Source organism: Prunus avium, chromosome 6 (genome assembly GCF_965620075.1).
Source record: "Prunus avium chromosome 6, drPruAviu1.hap1.1, whole genome shotgun sequence".
NCBI classification, from domain to species: Eukaryota; Viridiplantae; Streptophyta; class Magnoliopsida; order Rosales; family Rosaceae; genus Prunus; species Prunus avium.
Window position 1 is genome coordinate 13098034 of NC_142289.1, and position 22357 is coordinate 13120390.

At 38.2% G+C, this 22357-nt stretch overlaps 2 protein-coding genes and 2 pseudogenes across 2 annotated transcripts; 3 read left to right on the top strand and 1 right to left on the bottom strand.

Moving 5' to 3' along the window:
• Positions 1-120: 120 nt before the first annotated feature.
• LOC110746254 (nitric oxide synthase-interacting protein) lies at positions 121-841 on the bottom strand. Its single transcript, XM_021946464.2, has one exon. It carries the CDS (start codon positions 749-751, stop codon positions 140-142), a length of 612 nt encoding a protein of 203 aa, XP_021802156.1. The 5' UTR covers positions 752-841; the 3' UTR covers positions 121-139.
• Positions 842-3992: 3151 nt separating this feature from the next.
• On the top strand, positions 3993-5733 carry LOC148293696 (protein FAR1-RELATED SEQUENCE 5-like). Its single transcript, XM_088254566.1, has 3 exons — positions 3993-4343; positions 4601-5614; positions 5698-5733. Exons 1-3 carry the CDS (start codon positions 3993-3995, stop codon positions 5731-5733), a joined length of 1401 nt encoding a protein of 466 aa, XP_088110692.1.
• A 3712-nt stretch (positions 5734-9445) lies between these two features.
• Positions 9446-11148, top strand: LOC110746248 (putative xyloglucan galactosyltransferase GT17 pseudogene; annotated as a pseudogene).
• A 7982-nt stretch (positions 11149-19130) lies between these two features.
• On the top strand, positions 19131-20836 carry LOC110774241 (putative xyloglucan galactosyltransferase GT17 pseudogene; annotated as a pseudogene).
• The last annotated feature ends 1521 nt before the right edge of the window (positions 20837-22357 follow it).

The following is a 22357-nucleotide window of genomic DNA, read 5'->3' on the forward strand; positions in this document are numbered from 1 at the left end:
TTCAAACAAACTGGTTATGGTTACAGTCTCTTTTGAGAGAAAATTTCCAGCAACATTTCAGTCCTAGAAGAAAGTGGGTCAGTGTGATACGAATAGGAAAACAAAAAGAAGTGAAAAATTTTGTCTGTTCTCTTTGTGCCTAAAAAGCCTCCAGGACAGCTGCTAGTGCAAATATTTCGTAATCTGAACAAGTGCAACCGTGACCATGACCCTTTTCACAACCACACTCATCCCACTTCTTCATCCTTCTGTTTCTCTGTCTTCTTTTCTCTAATTCCACATGGTCTGCTTGAACTCGAACCTTGATCCCTACTTGTAGTTTAGGTGGTTTGACGCCTTCAAGAGCATGCCCACTTGTTGAAACCACTGAGACCCACTGGTTCAACTCCATGTTTGGTGACTCAAGGACTTCCTTCCATTGAACCTCTGCCCTCCCCAAGAGTTGTGACCCCCCAATTCTGCCAAAAACCGGCACAGTGCTCCTCCAGCGGAGCTCGAAAACTATGCTTTCTTGCTTTAGGCAGCTGTCCATGGCATCTGTCTCGCTTCCAGAGCACTCCAACGAGATGGACTCGTTCCAAACATGGTTAGACTTGGCAGAGATTTCTCTAGTGTTGAGCCTAATTCTTCCCTTGTTTCCTGCTGAAATATAGTATCTAACAAACAGATTTCCTGTGGTCTTGAACTCAATGTTTTTGGCTTGTATGATCCTCAACTCACAGCTGAGAGAAGAAAACTGTGATGAACTCATTATGTATGTGTTTGAGAGTAGCTGTAGATAGATAGAGATAGAGGTAGAGAGAGAAAGAGAGAGGATTGATGGATTCTTTGGTGAAGAGAAGTAATGTGGCTGGTTGGTTATATATAGTGATATTGGAAGGAAGGTGGAATTGCTTTTTGAGGAAGCTGCTTTTATCCATTAAATTACTAGTGTGATTAGAGTATATTATGATGAGTGAGCAAGATCAGAATGGTATTATTATAGTGTTATATGGTTCATATTGGGGGATCAATGAGAGATTGAGTGGAAGATTTTGATGACTTATTATAAGCCCCTTGAGATTCTCCAAGAGCTGGATATATTCATAAAAACGACCCTTGCAAGTTGAAACACTAGTGTTGGCCTACAGTGCATATAAATTATGGAGTGCTATGTGGGTTGTTCTTCCACTGCAAGATCCTTTTAATATCTTGGACGGATCTTGCAAGATCATCTTTACAACAACAACAAAAAAAGAAAAAAAAAAGAATTATCTTATTATGGTGATTATTTCAGCCAAATTAAAAGCATTGTGCTAGTCTGTTTATCTAATTTCTGATTTCGGCTAGTGGAGTATAGCTCAATTGGTTGAGCTATTTCACCTTCACCTATAAGAGCTCTTTAACCCCCTACCCAGTCACTTTTACATCTATATTATTTCTCATTTCATCAATTGACTTCATTCATTGGATTGGAGAGTTGACTCCACAAAGTGTTCCTCAAATATTATCCCTCAGCTGTACTCCAAATTTTGTTTTGTATCATAAAATGATAGCAATGCAGTGAGATAAGGATGGAGAGATGTATATGAATAATGGATGAGAGTATCACAACCATTACAACTAAGAATCTGGACTGGACATTCGGGTAATTACCAACGTGATCTAAATTCACGGTTTATCAACATCATCTTTTGTTGTCAGATTATACCCGTGCAATGCAGTTGGTGATCTCTTTCGTGGGGGCAGGGCAACAAGAAGTGAGTGTCTTTTTATTACCTTTTATTTTGGATAAGAAACACTAACTTACTAGACTTATGATATATGCTTACTTGCTTATAATGGATGAAGTTATGAATTGAGAAAGTTAGGAATATGGAAGAGAAGGAATAAGTTCGAGATCAACTACTCCACCCTAATTAATCTGACTCCTCGCAATATGAGTAGAACTCACATAATTTTTGCTGCTTATATGTGGTGTAAACGAGGAAGCATGAATTACACCCTAATACCCATGTGTTAGTTGACACAGTGAAAATTAGGAAAATGAATAATTCCAATACAGAACTCGATCATAAGTGCTATATCCTTCAAAGGAAAAAAAAAACTTGATCATAAGTGCTTTTCTATATTAAAATTTACCACATTCCATAAAATAAAATAAAAATTACCATATTCAATTTGAATCGTACGTGGAAACAAAAGTCTATTTAGTTAACGATTGTATGACAACACAACATGTCAAATAATCACAAAAGTCTATTTAGTTAATGATTGTATGGCAACCACAACATGTCAAATAATCTCAAAAGAGAACTTGCCCCGCACACACACACATAATTCAAGTAATTGTGCTTAAACTCACACATCAATATTCATGCTAGTCTCTTATAAAAATAATACTAAGAATTCATTCTAGTCTCTTATCATTGGCTTTGGACAACTTCAAAGATCGCCTGAGATTGTCTAGCCAACTGGCTTGGATTGCCACCGAGAACTGATAGTGCTAACTAAATACTTCTATAAACGTATCTACTTTGTTGGACCATTTGTTAGTTGTACAAGTTGAGAATAATAAAGCACAATAAGAAGAACTTGAAGTGGACAAATAAAACCTTGGGAAAATCTAGTATCCTAAAGGGCAAGAAGATTTTACTTTACAACGCAAAAGGCTTGACGGGAAGGACTGCATTCCCTTGAAAATCCTGACCACGATCCCCACTTTACTTTTGTTATATAATAATAGGAGCTTTGCATAAAGGAGATTTGAGTTCTTGATCCTTTGGATTTTAAAATATGGGGAAATTGCCATGGCGATCAATGGATGGAGTGTTGGAGGGAGAGAATATGGCTCACACGTAGGAAAATGATAGTTATGGTTCTTAACTTATCAATATCCATCTTGGGTTTATCTTCATCTTCATATTGGATTAACTCAATCTATGGTACTTTTCCTTTCCTAAATCAAATCCAATCTAGGCCTCTAAAATTTCCTTTCCTTGAAGAAAGTCTTGTATTTTGAACTCACCCACCAAGCCTAATTTACAAGTAAAATCTCCCAACTCAAGGCCTAACACTCCTTAGTAAAGGTATCCAACAAGTCTTGCAGTGCCATGCCGGCTCATTTTAATTTGTGCCACTAAGTTATTTGGATCAGGTCGGCTCATTTAATTAATCGGTTTGTACTATGCTTGTCCATTTATCAAAACAATTGATTCCGGCCCAAAGCCTAAGTCCACATTAAAATGGGTCATATTCGTGTCGTCCTATTTAACTTGAATTTCTTTTTCTTTCTCTTAAAATGTTACCATATTAACTTTATACCAATATAGGGGCTTTCTCTATTGCGAACTGCAAGTGTGCGGAGTGGATGCGGACTTCTATTTGTCACCGTTGGATTCCTTGTACGCTGTAGATTTAAAACATCATTGAGAACATCTATTTCTATCAGACCTTTTCAGTCTTTTGGTAAGAGCCAAAATTTCCCGCTTAATCCTCTAATATACTAACCTCTGTTTCTTTCTTCCACCACAACACCTTACCCTGTGCTATCATCCCTGGCAATATCACAGCTGCTCCTCCGGGTTATAATATTTTTATTTCTTCTTTTCAACACCTTCTCTTTAGTGTGCTCTCATCCCTAGCAATATCACAACTGCTCCTCCAGGTTAGAATATTTTTATTTCTTCTTTGTTTTTTTTTTTTTGCTTTATGATATATGGATATTTTCCATTTTGCTTATACAAAGTTTTCTGATTTTCTTATGGTATGGGATTGTTTACTAAAAATATTTGGGTTTTGTTGGAAATGATGAAGGTTGGAATCGGAAAAACAGACAGCATTGATGTATGGGTTATATGTATTTGGCTACTAATTGGTCTTTGTTTTTTATATGCACTTACGAGTTTGGCTTTTGGTTTAAGCATTGCTACAGTATTCTTTGCTATTGTTTACCAATGTCCCATTGTCCAATATTTTTGTTATTTTTTGCTTTAATAGATGAAACTTTAGAGATGGGAAGCCCACAAGAAGGACTCGGGACATATGAATTTATGGAAGATACTAATGAAAATAATTCAGATTTAGTTTTCAATCCTCAAGTAGAAGATCAGCATGTACCAAAAATTGGTCAAGAGTTTGAATCACTTGAGGATGCCTATAACTTTTATAACAACTATGCAAAACAAGCGGGATTTAGTGTTCGAAGTTATTGTCAGAAAAGGAGTAAAACTTCTAATGAGATCTTGAGAAAAGAATATGTGTGCTACAAAGAGGGAGTATATTCCAAAGAAGTTTCTAATGGAAGTGAAAGGCGGCGAGGTGTAGTACGAAGTGGGTGTAAGGCTAAGATTGCGTTTATGAAGGTAAGAGAAGGAACAAAATACATAATTTCTAACTTTGTGGAGGGCCACAATCATGCTTTGACAGCCCCTCAAATGGTACATTTGTTGAGATCGCATCGCAAAATTTCTGAAGTTAATATAAAGCATTGGCACAACGATTTGGTGATGTTAATATCCCAACACATCAACAATTTAGTCTTCTTGAAGTGCAAGCAGGAGGGATGCAAAACATTGGATATACAAAGAAAGATTTATATAACTACAAAAGACAATTGCAGAGAAAGATGAAGGGGCATGATGCACAGATGTTGAGTGAGCATTTTATTGGTGAGCAAGCAAAAAATGAATCTTTCTTTCTTATGATAGAGGCTGATGATGATGATAGGCTTAAACATTGTTTTTGGGCTGATCCAACATCTAGAAGAGCTTATAAGTTTTATGGTGATGTGGTTGTATTTGATACCACTTACAATACTAATCGGTATGGTATGGTATTTGCCCCATTAGTAGGGGTTAATAACCATGGTCAAACTATTCTTTTTGGTTGTGGGTTCTTGAGCAATGAGACCACTGAGTCTTTTCTTTGGTTGTTTGAGCAGTTTAAGAAAGCTATGCCTGCTGGTCCACCCAAAATAATTATTACAGATCAGGATCCAGCGATGGGAAATGCTATTTCACAAGCTTTTCCAGGTGTGTTTCATAGATATTGCATTTGGCACATTCTGGATAAGTTTTCTCAAAAGATAAACACTTGCATTTATAAGGATGAAAGTAGAGAACTTCAAAGTTGTGTGTGGGAATCAGACACAAAGGAAGAATTTGAGTCAAAGTGGATGGATGTGGTCCACAAAGGTAAACTAAATGATGATGAGTGGCTATCTTCAATCTATAGAATACGTTCAAGATGGGTGCCAGCATATGTGAAAGATATTTTTTCAGCAGGAATGTCAAATAGCCAACGAGTAGAGGGTGTTCATGCATTTTTCAAGCTCTATATTTCAAAAAGAAATTCTTTAATGGATTTCATACTACGGTTTAATAGAGCGCTTGCCCAGCAACGTCATGAAGAGATAATTGCTGATCATGTTGATATCAATGAGCAGCCTATGCTAAAATCTCCATTGATAATGGAGAAGCAAATGGCTGCCAGTTATACTCGTAAAATTTTCTACAAGTTTCAAAAAGAATTGTGGAAATGTTTGGCATGTGTACTTCAACTTGCAAGAGAGGATGACAATTTATGCTTTTATAAGGTAATGGAGAGGAAAAAAGATGGTAGCTTCAAGTTGAAGGTGCGAGAAGTCATGGTTGACAAAGTTGCAGAATATGCTTCATGTATATGTAAGAAATTTGAATTTGAAGGAATCTTATGCAGGCATGTGTTGGCATACATGAAAATGAAACAAACTGAGTATTTGTCAAATAAATATATATTAAAGAGGTGGACAAGGGCCGCAAAATCTGACATAGTTGTGGAAGAAGGTGGAAGGGAAATAACTGAATGTGGTGAGAATTCATTATTAATGAGGCAAACAAGATTGTCTAAACTTGCCTTTGAGCTTATTGATGGTGCCTTGGTATCTCAAGAGGCAAGTAAAGTTCTACTAGAAAGTTTTGAAGGTATGCGAGAAAAGATAAATTTTGTGGTGCGTGGTAGTAACAATATATGTGGAAGCAATAATGAAAATGCAACTAGTAGTTATCTTTCACCACATTTGAATGACCCTCTTCAAGTAAGGGCGAAGGGCTGCGGTAAAAGATTGAAGGGAGGAAAAGAGAAAGCAATGAATAAGAGTAAACGTCATTGCCATGGGTGTGGACAAACAGGACATGACAGAAGAACTTGTACAACTCACATTAATCAGTAAGAAACTGAGTTGAATTTTTTATTTCGATTTATTCGATTATTTTATCTTAAATATATAATTTCTTATTTCTTATGCAGGTCCTCTTTGTGCAAGGATGCAGAAAATATTTCACCCGATATCAATAATGGTTTTGTGAAGTAATAGTCGATGCTTGTGGAAATTGAACTTTGAATGTAGTTGTGGCTGGATTAGTTCATTATTGTTCAAGCTATAATTTTGTATGAAGCTGAAATTTTGTACTTGTACACACAACGTCAATTATTGTTGTAGCTTCAATTCCTTTGTCTTGTAATGGAGTCTTGGGACCATCTATTTCAATCATTTATCTGTTTATATCTTTTCTAAACTTCTGAAGATATCTGTATACAAACTTTGCAAATCATCCAAAGAAGGCATGACTCTTCGAATCATATCAGGAGATCATAGTTAGCTTCAATATCCCCATCTGCAAATGAAATATAGTTAGTAATTGTAAACATCAGGTAAATACAGAGTATAATTAAACAACAGATCAGCCAAGGTCGTATAAAAAAATCCCGCCCAGTAGTACAACACCTCACCAAACTCAAAATGAAACAAAAGTGAGCCAAGTTCATACGAAGACCAAGTAGAACCCAAACCCAAATCAGCGAGGATATCCCTATAAAAAGAAATAGAAAATCAATGTGGAGAAGAAGGGAAATGACGTATTGCATATACAGAGTCACAAATAGCAATTGATGAAAGCATCAGATGAAGGCACAAAGAAGAGAAGGTGTTGTGGTGGAAGAAAGAAACAGGGGTTAGTAGATTGGAGGAGTAAGCGCGGGAATTTTGGCTCTTACCAAAAGACTGAAAAGGTCTGATAGAAATAGAAGTTCTCAATGATGTTTTAAATCTACAGCGTACAAGGAATCTAACGGTGACAAATAGAAGTCCGCATCCACTCCGCACACTTGCAGTTCGCAATAGAGAAAGCCCCTACCAATATATATATATATATATAGGGGTGGATCCATGGCACTATATTTTTGACGCAAATTTTGACACAAGTTTTCAACCATTAGATTGAAATGGATTGAATGGATTGAATGGTTAAGATTAACTAAACTAATTATATATTTTAAAGAAAAATATATATTAAAAATAATTTTTAATTGACTTTCTCTTTCTTATTTCTCTATCCTCAATCAATGTTTTATAAAATCTTCCTATTTCGTCGTTCTCTATCCTCTAGAATTCTTCAGTTAATGACTTTCCCATCCTCTTCTTTCTTCTAAAGCTTTATAGGTTTCTGATTCTTTTTCTTCTCTATCCCTAACTTGGTTTTTGGCTTTTTTTTACTGCTTATTTTTTGGGTTCTTACAGTTATACATAGATTATGACTCTCGAAGTAAAGGCTTGGAGATAACACACCCACACACACACAATGAACTGCACAGCAAACTGTCTTTTGCCATATATTTTTTTTAATGTTATTATTAATCATAATGAATAAAAGCTTGTAAGCCATTAAGATGTTAGGAAAAAAAAACAGAGAGAGAGAGAGAGAGAGAAACACAGAGTTAGATCAACCAAACGGTAGAGAAGAAATATTGCAACAAATATGGGCTTTTTCTTTTTTGGTTAAATATTAATATCTTATTTTCTCTTCAATATTGGTAGCTTGAGACAGATTTTCTATGTCGTAGAAGAATGCTCGGTTGGTGTAGATGACAATGGCAAGGGGAAGGTAATAGTGAGGTTTCGCAGGTTATGAATTGAGAAGAGAGAAAATGATAAGAAAACAAAAGGGGGGAAAGATAATTGAGTGATTTTCGAGATTATCATAACTAACAAATAAAAATGAAATTTACTTGGCATTAGAGATTTAATTTAATTTAAGTAATTAATGAAACATAATCTCGACCATTCAATCCATTCTAATTTAATGGTTGAAAATTTGTGTCAAAACTTGTGTCAAGACTCAAAAACATGGTGCCACAGATCCGCCCCCATTGATTCCAGCCCAAAACCCAAGTCCACATTAAAATGGGCCATATTCGTGCCGTCCTATTTAATTTGAATTTCTTTTTCTTTCTCTTAAAAAAAACTCATGTTACCATATTAACTTTACACCAATATATATATATTCATACCTTTCTTATATGTAATATGGGATTAAAAATTAAGGAGTTATTATAGTATTTATTTATTTATTGAGGATTTAATATGAGACTAAAAATTGAGGATTTATTGTAGTATTTATTTAATATGAAAATTTATGATTTGTTGGAAGAGGAAGCCACCAAATCAAAGTCCATATATGTAGACATTGAGAGGGAAAGGAGGCTAAGATATGAAGCACATAATAAGAACCAATTATATTATTAAAAAATTTAAAAATCTATTGATGATACTTTTGCTGAAAGAAAATAAATTAAATAAAAGACAATGAAAAAAACACAAGAAACTGGGCTTGTTGCGAATATTGTAAGCAATTCATGTTTTTGTGAAATTTTGCAATACGAAAGGTTGAAAATGGTTTGGTTGTTGGGTAACTTATTAGCTGCTGCCACCACCATATTAGGATACAGGCTTTGTCCTTGTCCTGGTTGTTGTTGCTTCGCGTCTCGACTTTTGCTTTTAGTTTTGGTTCACTGCATTCTATTTACCCAAAAAAAACTATAAAAAAAGTTGGTGCGCCATAAGTTGGCGGGTTAATTTGCTGGTATAAACACTTTTTTTTTTTTGCTGTGGCCACGCGGTTTATCTCAGTGGGCGGGCAAATCATTTTAAAAATGATCATAATAAAGAATGTTTAGAAAGAACTTAAACAAAGAACAAAAGCGTATCGTCAATAGGGTTTATCTCAGTGGTATCCGCTCGAACACCAATGATGGTAATTGAGCCCCTCCCCCTCTCCATAATGTAGATCGCTGAATTTAAATGCACTATATGTGGGCATGATTAAGTTTTGCTTTTTAACAGAAAGGAAACAAGAAGGGCACTGTATGGAGCATATAAAGTAAAAATTATAATGCACCATATGTGGAGCTTTTCCTCCAAGAAAGGAAAAATTTGGCCACGTAATTAATTAGAGTGAAAACTTGTACATCCGGCCGCTAGTGACAGTAGAACAATATAGAAAGAAAGCTTCATATCATGTCAATCGTTTTCAGGGGAAAGATAGCGAACCTACCCCACACTTGAGCTTTCAATCTTGATGATGAATTTCTTCACCGCATAATATTATTTGTAGCCATCAAATCCAAAACTAAGGGACACAGAGTTTAATTCTTCTTTCTACTATCCAATCTACTGCTGCTTCTTCTTCTTCTTCTTTGTCGTTGTTTTTCATGTCTTCGCGAAAGCAGACACCTCCTAGTTTTCCATGGACGGAGGGAGAGAAATACAGCAGCAACAACTCCAAATTCAAAGAAATATTATACTACTTCTTCACCCTAAACACTATTCCCTACGTCCTCGTCAGATGCTGTGCTCTCCTTTTTCTCTTTCTATCCGCTTCTTGGCTTCTCCTTCTCCTCTTTTGCTTCCCGCCCACAACAACCAACACTTCTTCAAACGATGTCGTCAGAGAACAAGCTCAAGTTGCTGAACCACAATCGCCATTCAAAATCCCCACGTGCTACAAAAACATGTCAGTCTATGTATACACTTTGCCGCCCCAGTTCAACCTCGGACTCCTTAGCCAATGCAACAACCTAAGCATAAAGGCCAACATGTGTCCCGCCGTTGCCAATTCCGGCCTCGGCCAGCCGCTTAATTATTCCCGCATAGGGCACTCTACTGTCACTAGTAGCTGGTACACCACCCACCAGTACACGGCGGAGATCATATTCCACGCGCGACTACAGAACCACCCGTGTCGCGTGCAGGATCCCGCACGCGCCTCCCTCTTCTACGTCCCCTTCTACGGCGGCTTCGACGCTCTAAACAAGTACCGTGAATCCAACCATACGGCCCGTGACGAGCTGACGTTTAGCTTGGTTGACTACATACAGGCTCAACCTTGGTGGCAGAGGAACCATGGTAAGGACCACTTTATGGCCCTGGGGACGGTCGTATGGGATTTCATGCGAACCATGAACAACGCCAGTGCCTCCTCCTCCTCCTCCTCCTCCAAAGTTCGTACGCCCGGTACCCTCCTAAACCTACCCGCCGCCGAAAACATGTCGGTGCTGATCATAGAGAGACATCCTTGGCAACCAAACCAACACGGCATCCCCTACCCTTCCTATTTCCATCCGTCCACGTGGCGGGAGATGGTGGCGTGGCAGAGGATGATGAGGTTGATGGAGAGGCCCCATCTGTTCTCTTTCGTTGGTGCACGCAGAAAGAACAAGGCGGCCATAAGGAACGAGTTCATAAGGCAATGCGGTGAGTCAACTCGGTGCAAGCTCTTGAACTGCGAGGGGCCCGACGGGGCAAGAAAGTGTTTGCAGCCGAGGGAGATCATGAGGGTGATGACGCGTTCTCAGTTCTGCTTGCAAGCGCCCGGCGACACACCGACGAGGCGGTCAACGTTTGACTCGGTGCTTGCTGGTTGCGTGCCTGTTTTCTTCTCACGTCACACGGCTTACAGTCAGTATGCATGGTATTTGCCTGGAGATGCAAGCAGGTACTCGGTTTACATAGACGAGAAGAGCAATGCGAGTAGAAGAATAGAAGAGGAGCTGTTGAAGATTTCGAGCGAGAAGGTGAAGATGATGCGTGAAGAAATTATAGATTTGATGCCAAGTCTCACTTATGCGCATCCGAATGCCACTGATTTTGGGTTTGGGGATGCTGTGGATGTTGCACTTGCATCATTGGCCAAGCACATTGGTGAATTAATTAATTCCAATTAATTATTTAATTTTCAATTGGTACCTTACAAGCAATAATAAAATAATGTAGGACATATTGATAGAATATATATTTTTCATCACTCCTATATTTTTTTTATTATATAGATTGTTATTCGTTATCAAGTTTTGGCGGCTATTTGGCTAGCCCATCATTAAATAAGTGGGCCCTATTTGTGCCACATCAATATATTCAATGAATTATTTTATTTTATTTTTAGAAATTCTGAAATTGCATTAATAATTCAGTCAAAAAAGTCACTAACCACAAAAGGCCATTACTGTAATAACCCGGTCCTAAATTAATATTTAATTATTAATTTATTCAAGTAAAAGACGATTTTAGCCCGAGAATATTTTAATGGTTTAAAAGTTGACTTTTTGTTTGGGAAAGAATATAGGGATTTTAGTAGTACCGTTGTGTAAAGCACATCGAGATGAGTCCATAGACACGTAGTGGGCTCAAATCGGAGTTGTAACGAGGAAGTTACGATAAAAAATAGTCCAGTGGCAAAATTGTAATTATATCAAAAAGGGATTATAAAAAAAATCCAGATTTTTCTTTCTCTCCCTCCCTCCCTCCCTCTCTCTCTCTCTCTCTCTCTCTCTCTCTCTCTCTCTCTCTCTCTCTCTCCCGAGCCCCCTTCCCCTTCAACTTGCGCAACAACCCCCCTACCCCCCCTCCAAAACAGTACAACCGACGACCTTTTGTGCCACCGTCGTTGTTTCCAACCACCGCCGGCCACAAGGCCGGTACTAAACGAACCGGACCACTCTCCTCTCTCCATCCCGACCTTCCCCCGCCGCTATAACCGCCGATATCACCAGCAAACTGCAAAAATCCAGCCGAAATTGACCCATTTTTCCATTGATCGTTTCAAATGTTTCCAGTAACCAAATTTTGCGATCTAGGTATGCCTTTTCATCTTCTCAATGTGTTCTAGCTGCTGGTTGTGTAATTTATGAGAAATTTTTACGTTTTGAGAGGAAAATAAGATATGAAAGTTTTGGCCAATTTTGGCCCCCGATTCCAACCACTTCCGGTTACTTTTTGGGGTTGATCCAAGAACAAAAGTTGTTCCATTCATTGTTCTGATCATGTAGGTATAGGTCTTGACCATCGGTTTGGAGATTTTCCAACCATCGGAATCGCTTTGGACACCCATGCGTGGGTACTGTTTGGGTGTCCCTCTTGGTCCTAAAATAATCCTCATATTGTCCCAAGCACGACGGTATGCACGAATTCCAATTTGGTTATCGTTTGATTGTTGATCTGATATCGCATATTAGGCGTTATCCGAGTTCGATATGTTCAGACCCTTGGAACGACTTCATTTTCAAATATGTTGATCTAGGTACTTCTAGGATCGTATAGGAGTTCGCGAATCAAGAATCAGAGTCCCAGATACTCCGATTCAATAATTCAAAGTTTCGATAAATGATAACCATCCAATCGTGAGCGATCCGACCGTTCGATTCGGACCAAACCTACAGGACAGGTATAGTAAACCTTGTTGAACACGTAGGAACTCTCGGATCGGAATGGAGGTCGCGAGCCTCACGGGCCCGGTTGACCCATTTTAGAAAGTTTGACCATCGATTAACCGTGAGTCTTCCGAGGTAGTTTTACACTTTAAGAAGTGCAAGAACTATCCTATAAACGAGGCTTGACTGTTTGTGAATTATTTTCATTATGGTTGGATTTTGAGATTATATTATAGTATTTTATGGTGTTCCTGGATGTCATTCATGATATTCGAAGATTAGGCATCATTAGAAGTGATGGGATCTCTAAGGGCTATTTATTATTTAATTATTTAATTAATTATTTATCTATTTATCTATTTATCTATTATTATTATTATTATGATCATTAAAGTATCTAACTGAGTGTTATTGAATGATCTAATATTTATGAATCACTATGTAATTGGATTTCGACGTAAATAATAAATTAATTAAACATCTAAGTACATGTCTATACTCAGTAGTTTGAAAATGATGAATTATGGACACTAGTTCTCAACAGTATGTGGTGTAAATTCAAAGGTAGTTGAAACGCTTTTTGGAAAGTTGAGAAAAGAATTGAAATATGGTTTTCAAACCCGCCACAGGAGTACCCCTCAGTTGCCTTGAAACAGTTTTGTCATTTATGTTAATGCTTACAAGTTTCGGGGATGCCTGAACCATGTGGTGCGAGGATATGCGTTCTCGGGCTGACTAAATGTCCCCCGAGTTCTGCGAGGAATGCGGCTCAGGTTGACTTTGTGTTCCCAAGGCCTGCAAGGAATGCGGCTCGGGTTGACTTTGTGTTTCCGAGGCCTACGAGGAGGTAACAGACATGATACTTGGTATTGACGGAATATTATCAAAATTGATGGTATATTAAAGGAATTGATAGAATATGAATGAGGGTACGCCTAGGTGGAGAGTATTTGGGTTTTAAGATGTTTAAACTTAATGGATTATTTTATCTTGGTATTTTGAGTAAAAGTTTTAATACCTATTTTCTGATTTTACGAGACAAGGATTGAAGGTTTCCAAGTTTTAAGGATTTGTCTACAATTCATATCTATTCTCTTTAGTGATGAGTCAGTTATTATCTGTGGATGATAGAAGCATGTTTTATTTAAACTGTTGACAATGATATTAAGGCTTCACGTCACCAAAAGTCATTTTAATAACTTTCTCATTTTCACACATGTCAGTGTTGTTTATGCGCATATGTGATTATGTTAATGTATACATTTTGAGTATTTCTTTTGGCTTCCCTTGACAATTTTGTAATAGGATTTTTATTGTATTTATCAAGCTCAAGTTTAGATTAAGAATAGCAGGTCTTCTTTACTAATATCTATCCTATGGAGGTTCAAGCAAATTGACAAAGGTAAATTGTGCATTGCATCACATTCCATTAAATTGATTTCATAAAATGATGACTAGTCATCTGTTTTCTCATATGACTAGTCATCCTTGCTATGTAGGATTTCCAACTAGATAACGAACCTTTTTGTCCTATTCTCTCTTCTCTCTCTGTTGACATGTGTCGATTCTGACATAGGGAATTTTGGTGTGTAAAGGCCAAAGAATTCTTCATTTGGCTGCGTCTCTTTTGGGGTGGAAGTTTTGGAAAGTTTTGCTTGCTCTTTCTCTTCTTCTTCTTCATGAGAGAACCATCTTATTTTCATCTATGAGTTTTTCCAAATTGATTTCTTTTTGAAAAACTGCATTTGAAATTCGAATCTGCATCTAGCTCATTAAAACACTCTCTCATTTATATCTAGGTCAGATTCAAGACTGATTTCTTCAAGAGATGGTTTCTTGAAGAAATTGGTCATTCTCCTTTGAATCCAAATTTTGGTTTCAGTCTGAGTTAGAGCTTGCAAGCTAGTGCCATGAGATGAAAGAGCTGGTGAAGGAGCGGCCATTGCCATGAAGAACTGAGCTTGAAGCTTTGCTAAGTTGGAGAAGAAGATTGCATGAAGGAGGTATAGCTCATCTTCCTAAATAGATCTAGGTTTTTCTTGAGCTCTTGTGTTCCTTTGTAAGAATCTTTTTCTACTTAGTGGATTGCCTGGTCGGTTGATGACCCCCAGTTTTTCCCAATGGTGGGTTTCTGGGTGAACAAATTTCTGGTTTGCATATCTGAATTTTCTGGGTTTGTGTTCTTGATAGTTGACTAGTTATCACATGTATTTCTGTTTTTGTGTTCTTGATGGTTGACTAGTCATCACATGTAATTCTGGGTTTGTGTTCTTGACAGTTGACTAGTCATCACATGTATTTCTGGGTTCGTGTTCTTGCAGTTGACTAGTCATCTTTTTCTGCTCTCTGATGCTTACTTGATTATGATGCTTTCACACACTTTCACCATAGTTGTTGCTAGCACATGGGATGCCTAGATTGACGGGTCCTTCTGAGTGCCTAGGTTGTCCCCAGTAATTCTCTAGGCTTGCAGGTACATATTGATATGCTCTGTGTATGTTCTTGATTGTGGTTGTTCATGACTAGCAGTTGACTAGTCATAAGTGTATTTGGTCTAGGTCTAAAGTGTATGAAGATTGTTGTGTTTTGTTTAAGTGTCGTAAAATTTACCCCTCGTCACCTAAGTACCAATTTCAGATTAGGTGGAAGATTATTCTTAAATCAAAATATTTTGTACGATTTCATAGGATTAATTAAAGTTGAAGCTTTTGGTGAGGGAAGTATGAAAGAACTACGTGTGGCTTGATCCCTCGGTAAGGGTACGTAGGCAACCTAGGTTAACCTACGTGCAACCGCAAAATAAACCGTTGAACTATGTTTTGAATGGGTCTAGTTGTAACCCATTGTAATTGAGCAAAATATGGATTACCGTTAATTCTCGTTTATAATAAGGTGAATGCCATTGCTTTATTTATGTTGTGAACCACTATTGAATTAAGTATGGATCAAATTCTTGTATGCTGAACGTTTGGGACTATAGAATTGTGTTTTATACAGGTGAAGCTATTTGGGAAATGAGCGAATTACAGGGGAGACTCTGCTGAATTTTCGGCAGAAATCAAACAGTAAAAGAATTTTGAATCTTAATTAGAAGGGCAATTTGGTCAAGTGTGCCGGCACCTGCCAGGTGTTGGACACGCACAGGGTTCGGCTCAGATTCCAAAGTGGAATTTGGGTCGGGTCTTGTCAGTTACAATAATGAAATGATCTAACATAAAAATTAAGACAATATAGGGCTTCTCCACTAACGATCACTCACGATCGAAGACACTCTGGCATAGGCATTCCAACTAAGAGTGCAAACTCAGAACCAAAAAAAAAAAAAAAAAAGCTTATTATGACAAAAACAAAATGATAAAACTTGAAAAAAAAAAAAAAACAAGTCATAATAATACAAATAAAACTCTCACATAAAATAAACAAATTAATTTTTTAATGGAGTTAGTAGAAATAGGCAAATTGAGATTCGTGTTCCGGGAAGATAAAGTGAGGCAAATGAGTTTTAAAGGCACAAAGATTCGAATTAAGTTTCAAGGGATATCAATAATTAAGCCTATATGCCATAACTAAAGTGGATCCTAAACCTTTGTAACATATGCACAATAATGTTGTCAATAGTGAGATTTGTAAATGTAATTCATATATACGATTCAGGGCTGCAAGTCTTTTGTTTTTAAATTTTATTTATTTATTTGTATGCGAAAATTGAAATTACAAAACAAAACTCCTAGGACAAGAAAGCACAAAGAGGTCAAAATAAAAAGGGGAACAGATTGACAAAGGAAGCCCAAGCTCCCAACTAACTTGCGATGAGAGCCCATGGCCCAGTTCACAGTGAAGTTTGCCTCCCTAAACACATGTTGGAATCAAATAGAAGCTATAAAAGAGCTAAACATAAGGTTAAGAGAGAAAGCAGATTACTTCCCTTGAAAGATAAACTCTTGAGAAACTCAACCGTTTTGCAGCTTCTTCTCATGCGCGCTCGAGAAAAGCAATAACCAATCTCATTGAAGGGATTCAAATCATTAATCCTTCTCCTATTATTTGAACAAATGATTAGTAGCTAGAGCCCAATCCTCAGTTACCAACAAGGTAAGAGAAGAAAAGAAACACCAACTTTACACTAAACCCTAAACCCTTTGTTTCTTAATGACCTAACCCTTTTTTTTTTTTAATGACTTGGCCAAATGCTGGTTATATTTTTATTTTTTTAAAACCTAGGCAAAAAGATGAAAAAAAGGAAGCTATAGCCCACTAACCCCCAAAATCATTTTGAAAGTCAATCTTAGGCCTCATCATTTGGCCCGCGGGCTCATGGGCTTACGGGGGCCCGCCCGGCCCATTGAAAAAAAGCCCGGCCCGGCCCGTTATGGGCTTTGAGAGGGCCCGGCCCGCTTGGGCTTGGGCCGGGCTTGGGCTTAGGTGTTTGAAGCCCGGCCCGGCCCATAGGCCCGGCCCGATTAAGCCCATGAAAGCCCGGCCCGGCCCGCCCACAAAAACCCGGCCCGTTAGGCCCGCATACATATATAATTATGTATAAATAAGGGTTTAGAATTAGGATTACATCACTTGAATGACAAATCTCCCTCTTTAATTTTTTTTTGTGTGTTACTTGTTATAAAAATTGTGTTTGTTTCCATTGAATTCTACTCATTCCTAGTTTATAATTGGATGATTAGCACATTAATTTGTGTCATTTATTAATACAACAATTATATATATATATATATATATATATATATATATATAAATAAGACAAACAACATATCATATCACCAAACATAATCATACCACCAAATATAATCATATTTTTCTTTAACACATCACCAAATGATGAGCACAAAATTAATACAAGTTTTATCCTTAAATTTATAGTTTTTAGTATTTTCTTTTGTTTTATGTAAATCTATTAGAGTATTTTCTTTTGTTTTATGTAAATCTATCAAGGAAATATGCTCAAGACAACGTGAAAATGTGATTACATACAAAAACATGAAAATGCATACATAAATTTAAATTTTCAATTTTGTTGTAGCATAATTTTTTATTTTTTTTTTACACATTATTTTTTAGGCCCATTTCGGCCCGGCCCGTTGGGCTTAGCCCGGCCCGGCCCGATGGGCTTTTTCAAGCCCGACTCATGAGATGGGCTTGGGCTTTGAATTTTCTAAAAAAACCCGGCCCGATATTTTCTCTCTCCTCTTTAAAGCCCGGCCCGGCCCGGCCCAAGCCCATGAAATTTGGGCCGGGCTAGCCCGGCCCGGCCCATTGACGAGCCCTAGTCAATCTATCTCTCAAATAAACTCAAATAAATTCCCTGGCCCCAAACTGTAACCACACACCCCCTCCCAATACTATGTACTTGGTGGTGCATAAAGTCAAAAATGAATTTTCATGGACCCTTAATATGATATATTATCATCTCTTTTTATGACATCATTTCTCAAGTAAAACTGAAAATGAAGGCAACAGTGTTACTATTGGTTTATAGGCTTTCATATTCATAACAATTTTCTTATTTTATTTGCAAGCCAAATAAGAATAAAGAGAAAAACTTCCTAAGAGAAATTTTGTTTGTAAATCATGGTGAATTCGAATAAAGTTGATTATGATCCCAAATACAATAAAAATTGTAACAATAGTATTGGTTTCTTATTCGGATTAACATGACAAATAATTGTAATGTTTTTTTTTTCAAGAATTATGAAATACAGTGTTTCATTTTTACTGGTTTTTTTTGTCTGAAATTTGTTTTTTAAAGCTTTTACATATTGAAAATTTCTGAATCCGCCAATAGGACCAACTCCGAATTTCAACGCACGCAAAAAATGACCCACAAAAAATAACAACAATGAGGCATCTAATAATGGTATATGGGTCTTCCAACAGTACTTGTAGGCATGTTATGGACTTGTTTTTAACCAACAATATGATTCACTCTCCAATCAATACAACATGTTCCTCGAACAAACTCTCTTTCTCACTATAGATTTTGTTTCTTTTCAGTCTGCATTTTTTCTTTATTGATTTCAAAGGGTGTTGTTATCATCAGGCCATCGCCAAGGGGTTCCCTATATAGGGCTCAACCACCCTAAAGCTCTTGAATACGGAGCTCAATGTCGAAAAGGCATCCCTCACATGCATTTTGGGCTCTAAATTATAAAGCCACGCGGAAGCTGTCTCCATATCTAGGGACCTAGATTGAGCCCTTGATATGTCAAGTATAATGGTCCAAGTACATATGTGTGGCTCACCTTGCTAATCATATACTAATCATGCCTTTGGTCAACTCCATCAAGCCTCAATTACCTCTACTCAATTTCACCATTATTCATCAATATCCATCCATCATGCCATAATTTTCTCCCTTCATTTAATTCATTTCATGATTCCAAAAAGAGTCGTCTGCCATTTTGGACTATGGATATGCTTTTTCAATATATATAACATAATAATAATGCCAAAATCTGCGGTGTACGCAACAAGTAAAACGGTGTGTCCAGCCTCCCTCAGTAAACCCTCCTCACCACTTGTGGTCTTATTAGCTCTATTCTATTTTATTATATTAAGTTGGACCAATTAGAATCCCAAACGTACAGTAACATTTCAATTTTCAATTTTCAAACCATAGCGGATCAATCATCGATGTGCCTTGCAGCTGCATCAAACGACTGAGAATTTCTGTTTCTCACAAAAATTGTCTTCTTGTCTCTCTTCTCTCTTGCTGTTTCTGTTCTTCATGTTTTCCGAAAAGCAAAGACCTCCCTCTCTAACCAGGCGCGGTGGCTTCCTTGTCCTCTTTGTATCGGCTGCTTGGCTCGTCTTTTGGTACCCGTTCACTGACATTAACGTTATCCAACAACAACAACATGAACATCCTCTTCTTAACAAAACCCAACACGACAGTGAAGTCAACGAATCACCATCCGCAGCCGCCACTTGCGACAAAAACATGTCAGTCTATGTATACCCTCTGCCGGCCAAGTTCAACCTCGGCCTCCTTCGCCACTGCCACAACCTCAACGTGCACACCGACATGTGTCCACACGTCGCCAACTCCGGTCTCGGCCAGCCAATTTCCAGCGGCGGCTGGTTCGCCACCAACCAGTTCACCGCGGAGATGATCTTCCACGCACGTGTGGAGAACCATCCCTGCCGCACGCGGGATCCCGCGCTTGCCTCCCTCTTCTACGTGCCCTACTACGGCGGCTTCCACGTTTCAAACAAGTTCCGCGAACGTAACCTGACCGCTCGTGATGAGCTGGACGTCAGCCTGGTTGACTTTATCCAAGCGCAGCCTTGGTGGAACAAGCACAATGGTAAGGACCACTTTGTGGCCCTGGGGAGGGTCGTACGAGATTTCATCCGAAAGCCGAACGACCGCGACTACGGAGCCGGCCGCCTCCTAAACCTTCCCGCAGTGAAGAACATGTCAGTGTTGATCATAGAGAGACATCCATGGCAAGGAAAGAACCAGTACGGCATCCCTTACCCTTCGTACTTCCACCCGTCCACGAGTCAGGAGATGGCGTGGTGGCAGAACAAGATGAGGAAAGTCCGGCGGCCCTACTTGTTCTCCTTCATTGGCGCCCCCAGAAGGAAGGCGGCTATCAGGAACGAGTTCATAAGGCAATGCGGCGAGTCAACTCGGTGCAAGCTCCTGAACTGCAGGACGCCTGACGGCCACAGCAAGTGCGGCGAGCCGAGTGAGGTGCTGAAGGTTATGACCGAATCTCGGTTTTGCCTGCAGGCGCCCGGTGACTCGTTTACTCGGCGGTCAACGTTTGACTCGGTGCTTGCGGGTTGCATACCGGTGTTTTTTTCACCCCACTCGGCTTACACTCAGTATGGGTGGTATTTACCTGGAGAGAGAAGCAGTTACTCGGTGTTCATAGATCAGAAAAGCAAAGCAAGTGAGAGAATAGAGGAGGAGCTCATGAAGATTTCGAGTAAAAAGGTTAAGATGATGCGTGAAAAGCTTCTAGGTTTGATCCCAAGTCTTACTTACGCCCACCCCAATGCGACTAATTCTGGGATTGGGGACGCGGTTGATGTTGCACTTGTATCATTGGCCAAGCAGGTCAACAAAATCATTAACTAATTCTTTGTTTTTTTGTTTATTGAATTTTTTTATGGGAGAGGCATTGGTTTGGTTGGATGAGATATAATAAAACATTTCTTTTTAATTTTATTTTTCCAAATTGTTTCTGGGAAAGAATCAATACCCCTCCTCCTAGTTGTTTTAGATTTATTTTAAAGTTTTCTTTTTTGTCAAAATATTGGGGATTTATTTTAAAGTTTCAGGGGTGTAGTTTTCATTTCTATATTAATTTTGGCTTAAATGTTAAAATAGTCTCGGTATTTTACTCATTTGGCCAATTTAGTCCCCATGTTTTCAATTTGGCCAATTGAGTTCTTGTGTTTTATTCCGTTAGCCAATATTGTCCATTCTGTCAAACAACCATTAATTTTTTTTATTATTATTAAGTTCAGTTTACAAATAAAATTACAAAATTACAAAATTTAAATAAAAAAATCTAGAAACCCAACAACCTCTATGTCATCTTCTATTCCCATGCCGTTGCCACCACAACAACCACCACCAGCAATCTCTCTCTCTCTCTCTCTCTCTCTCTCTCTCTCTCTCTCTCTCTCTTGTACAGCCATTAAGAGCATCTCCACCCATGTAGGCTAAGGCAAGGCAAGGGCTGGTACTATTCACGTGAATAGTGCCAGCCTTGCCTTAGTTGGTTCCACCCTTGGAAGGCTTGCCCGGGCAAATACTATTCATTGTACTTTATTTTCTATTTTTTTATACTTACCATTAATTTTGATAAGCTTTTCAGATAATATTTTCGGTTGCCACGTGTCACTATTTATTATAAAATTATCACCTCAAATTTCAGATAACATTTTCGGATAAAATTTTCGGATAAGATATTTGGTTGCCACATGTCCATGTCAGATAAGATTTTAAGATTTTTTTTTTAAATTTATAATCTCATATTTCAGATGAGATTTTCACCCTATAAAATTACGCCACGTGTCCCATGTCAGATAAGATTTTCATATTTTTTTAAAAAATTATAATCTCAGATTTCAGATAAGATTTTCACCCTCTAAAATTGCGCCACGTGTCATCTCTATCTTCTCAATCCCTCTATAAAACTACACCATCAACTCAAACATCTCACACCACATCTTATCTATTCCTTCAATTCTCAGATTTTACAAAACATATTTTACTCTCAATGTCAAACTTGAGGAGGGTGTTGGAGAGGCAAGAGAGAGAAGAGGAAGAAATCCGGAGGAGACGTGCTAAGGAAGATCGGGAGGCCGATGAAGAAGAGGAGGAAATGCTTGTAGCCTTTGCTATGCTTAATGAATCATGGCAACACCATCGTCGTCGTGCCCAGAATGTGGATAGACGTAGGCAGTCTCGTAGTAAGAATCTCATGGAAGATTACTTTATCCCAAATTTCTTATATCCTGTTTCTAAGTTTCGAGAGAGATATAGAATGCAGCCACATTTGTTCCAAAAAATCATGCATGATATTTTTAATTACGACACATACTTCATTCAGAAGTATGATGCTTGTGGAGTTTTGGGTCTTCTCCGAGAGCAAAAACTTACAGCTGCTTTGCGGATGCTTGCTTATGGGGCATCTGTAGAGCAGGTGGATGAGATTGCAAGGATGGGAAAATCAACTATCCTAGAATGCTTGGTGAGATTTTGTGATGTCGTAGAAAATCTCTACACGAGGGAGTACCTTCGCAGACCTTCTCCTGCGGACCTACAAAGGCTTCTAAAAAAAGCTGATACTCGAGGTTTCCCAGGAATGATTGGAAGTATCGA

Excerpts from the sequence above, each read along its gene's own strand:
- LOC110746254 (XM_021946464.2), bottom strand. The coding sequence starts at position 751 with ATGAGTTCATCACAGTTTTCTTCTCTCAGCTGTGAGTTGAGGATCATA.
- LOC148293696 (XM_088254566.1), top strand. The coding sequence starts at position 3,993 with ATGGGAAGCCCACAAGAAGGACTCGGGACATATGAATTTATGGAAGAT. Across the intron at positions 4,344-4,600 it reads CTAAGATTGCGTTTATGAAG|AGAAAGATGAAGGGGCATGA; the intron begins GTAAGAGAAGGA and ends AGACAATTGCAG. Across the intron at positions 5,615-5,697 it reads ATGGTAGCTTCAAGTTGAAG|GCATGTGTTGGCATACATGA; the intron begins GTGCGAGAAGTC and ends AATCTTATGCAG.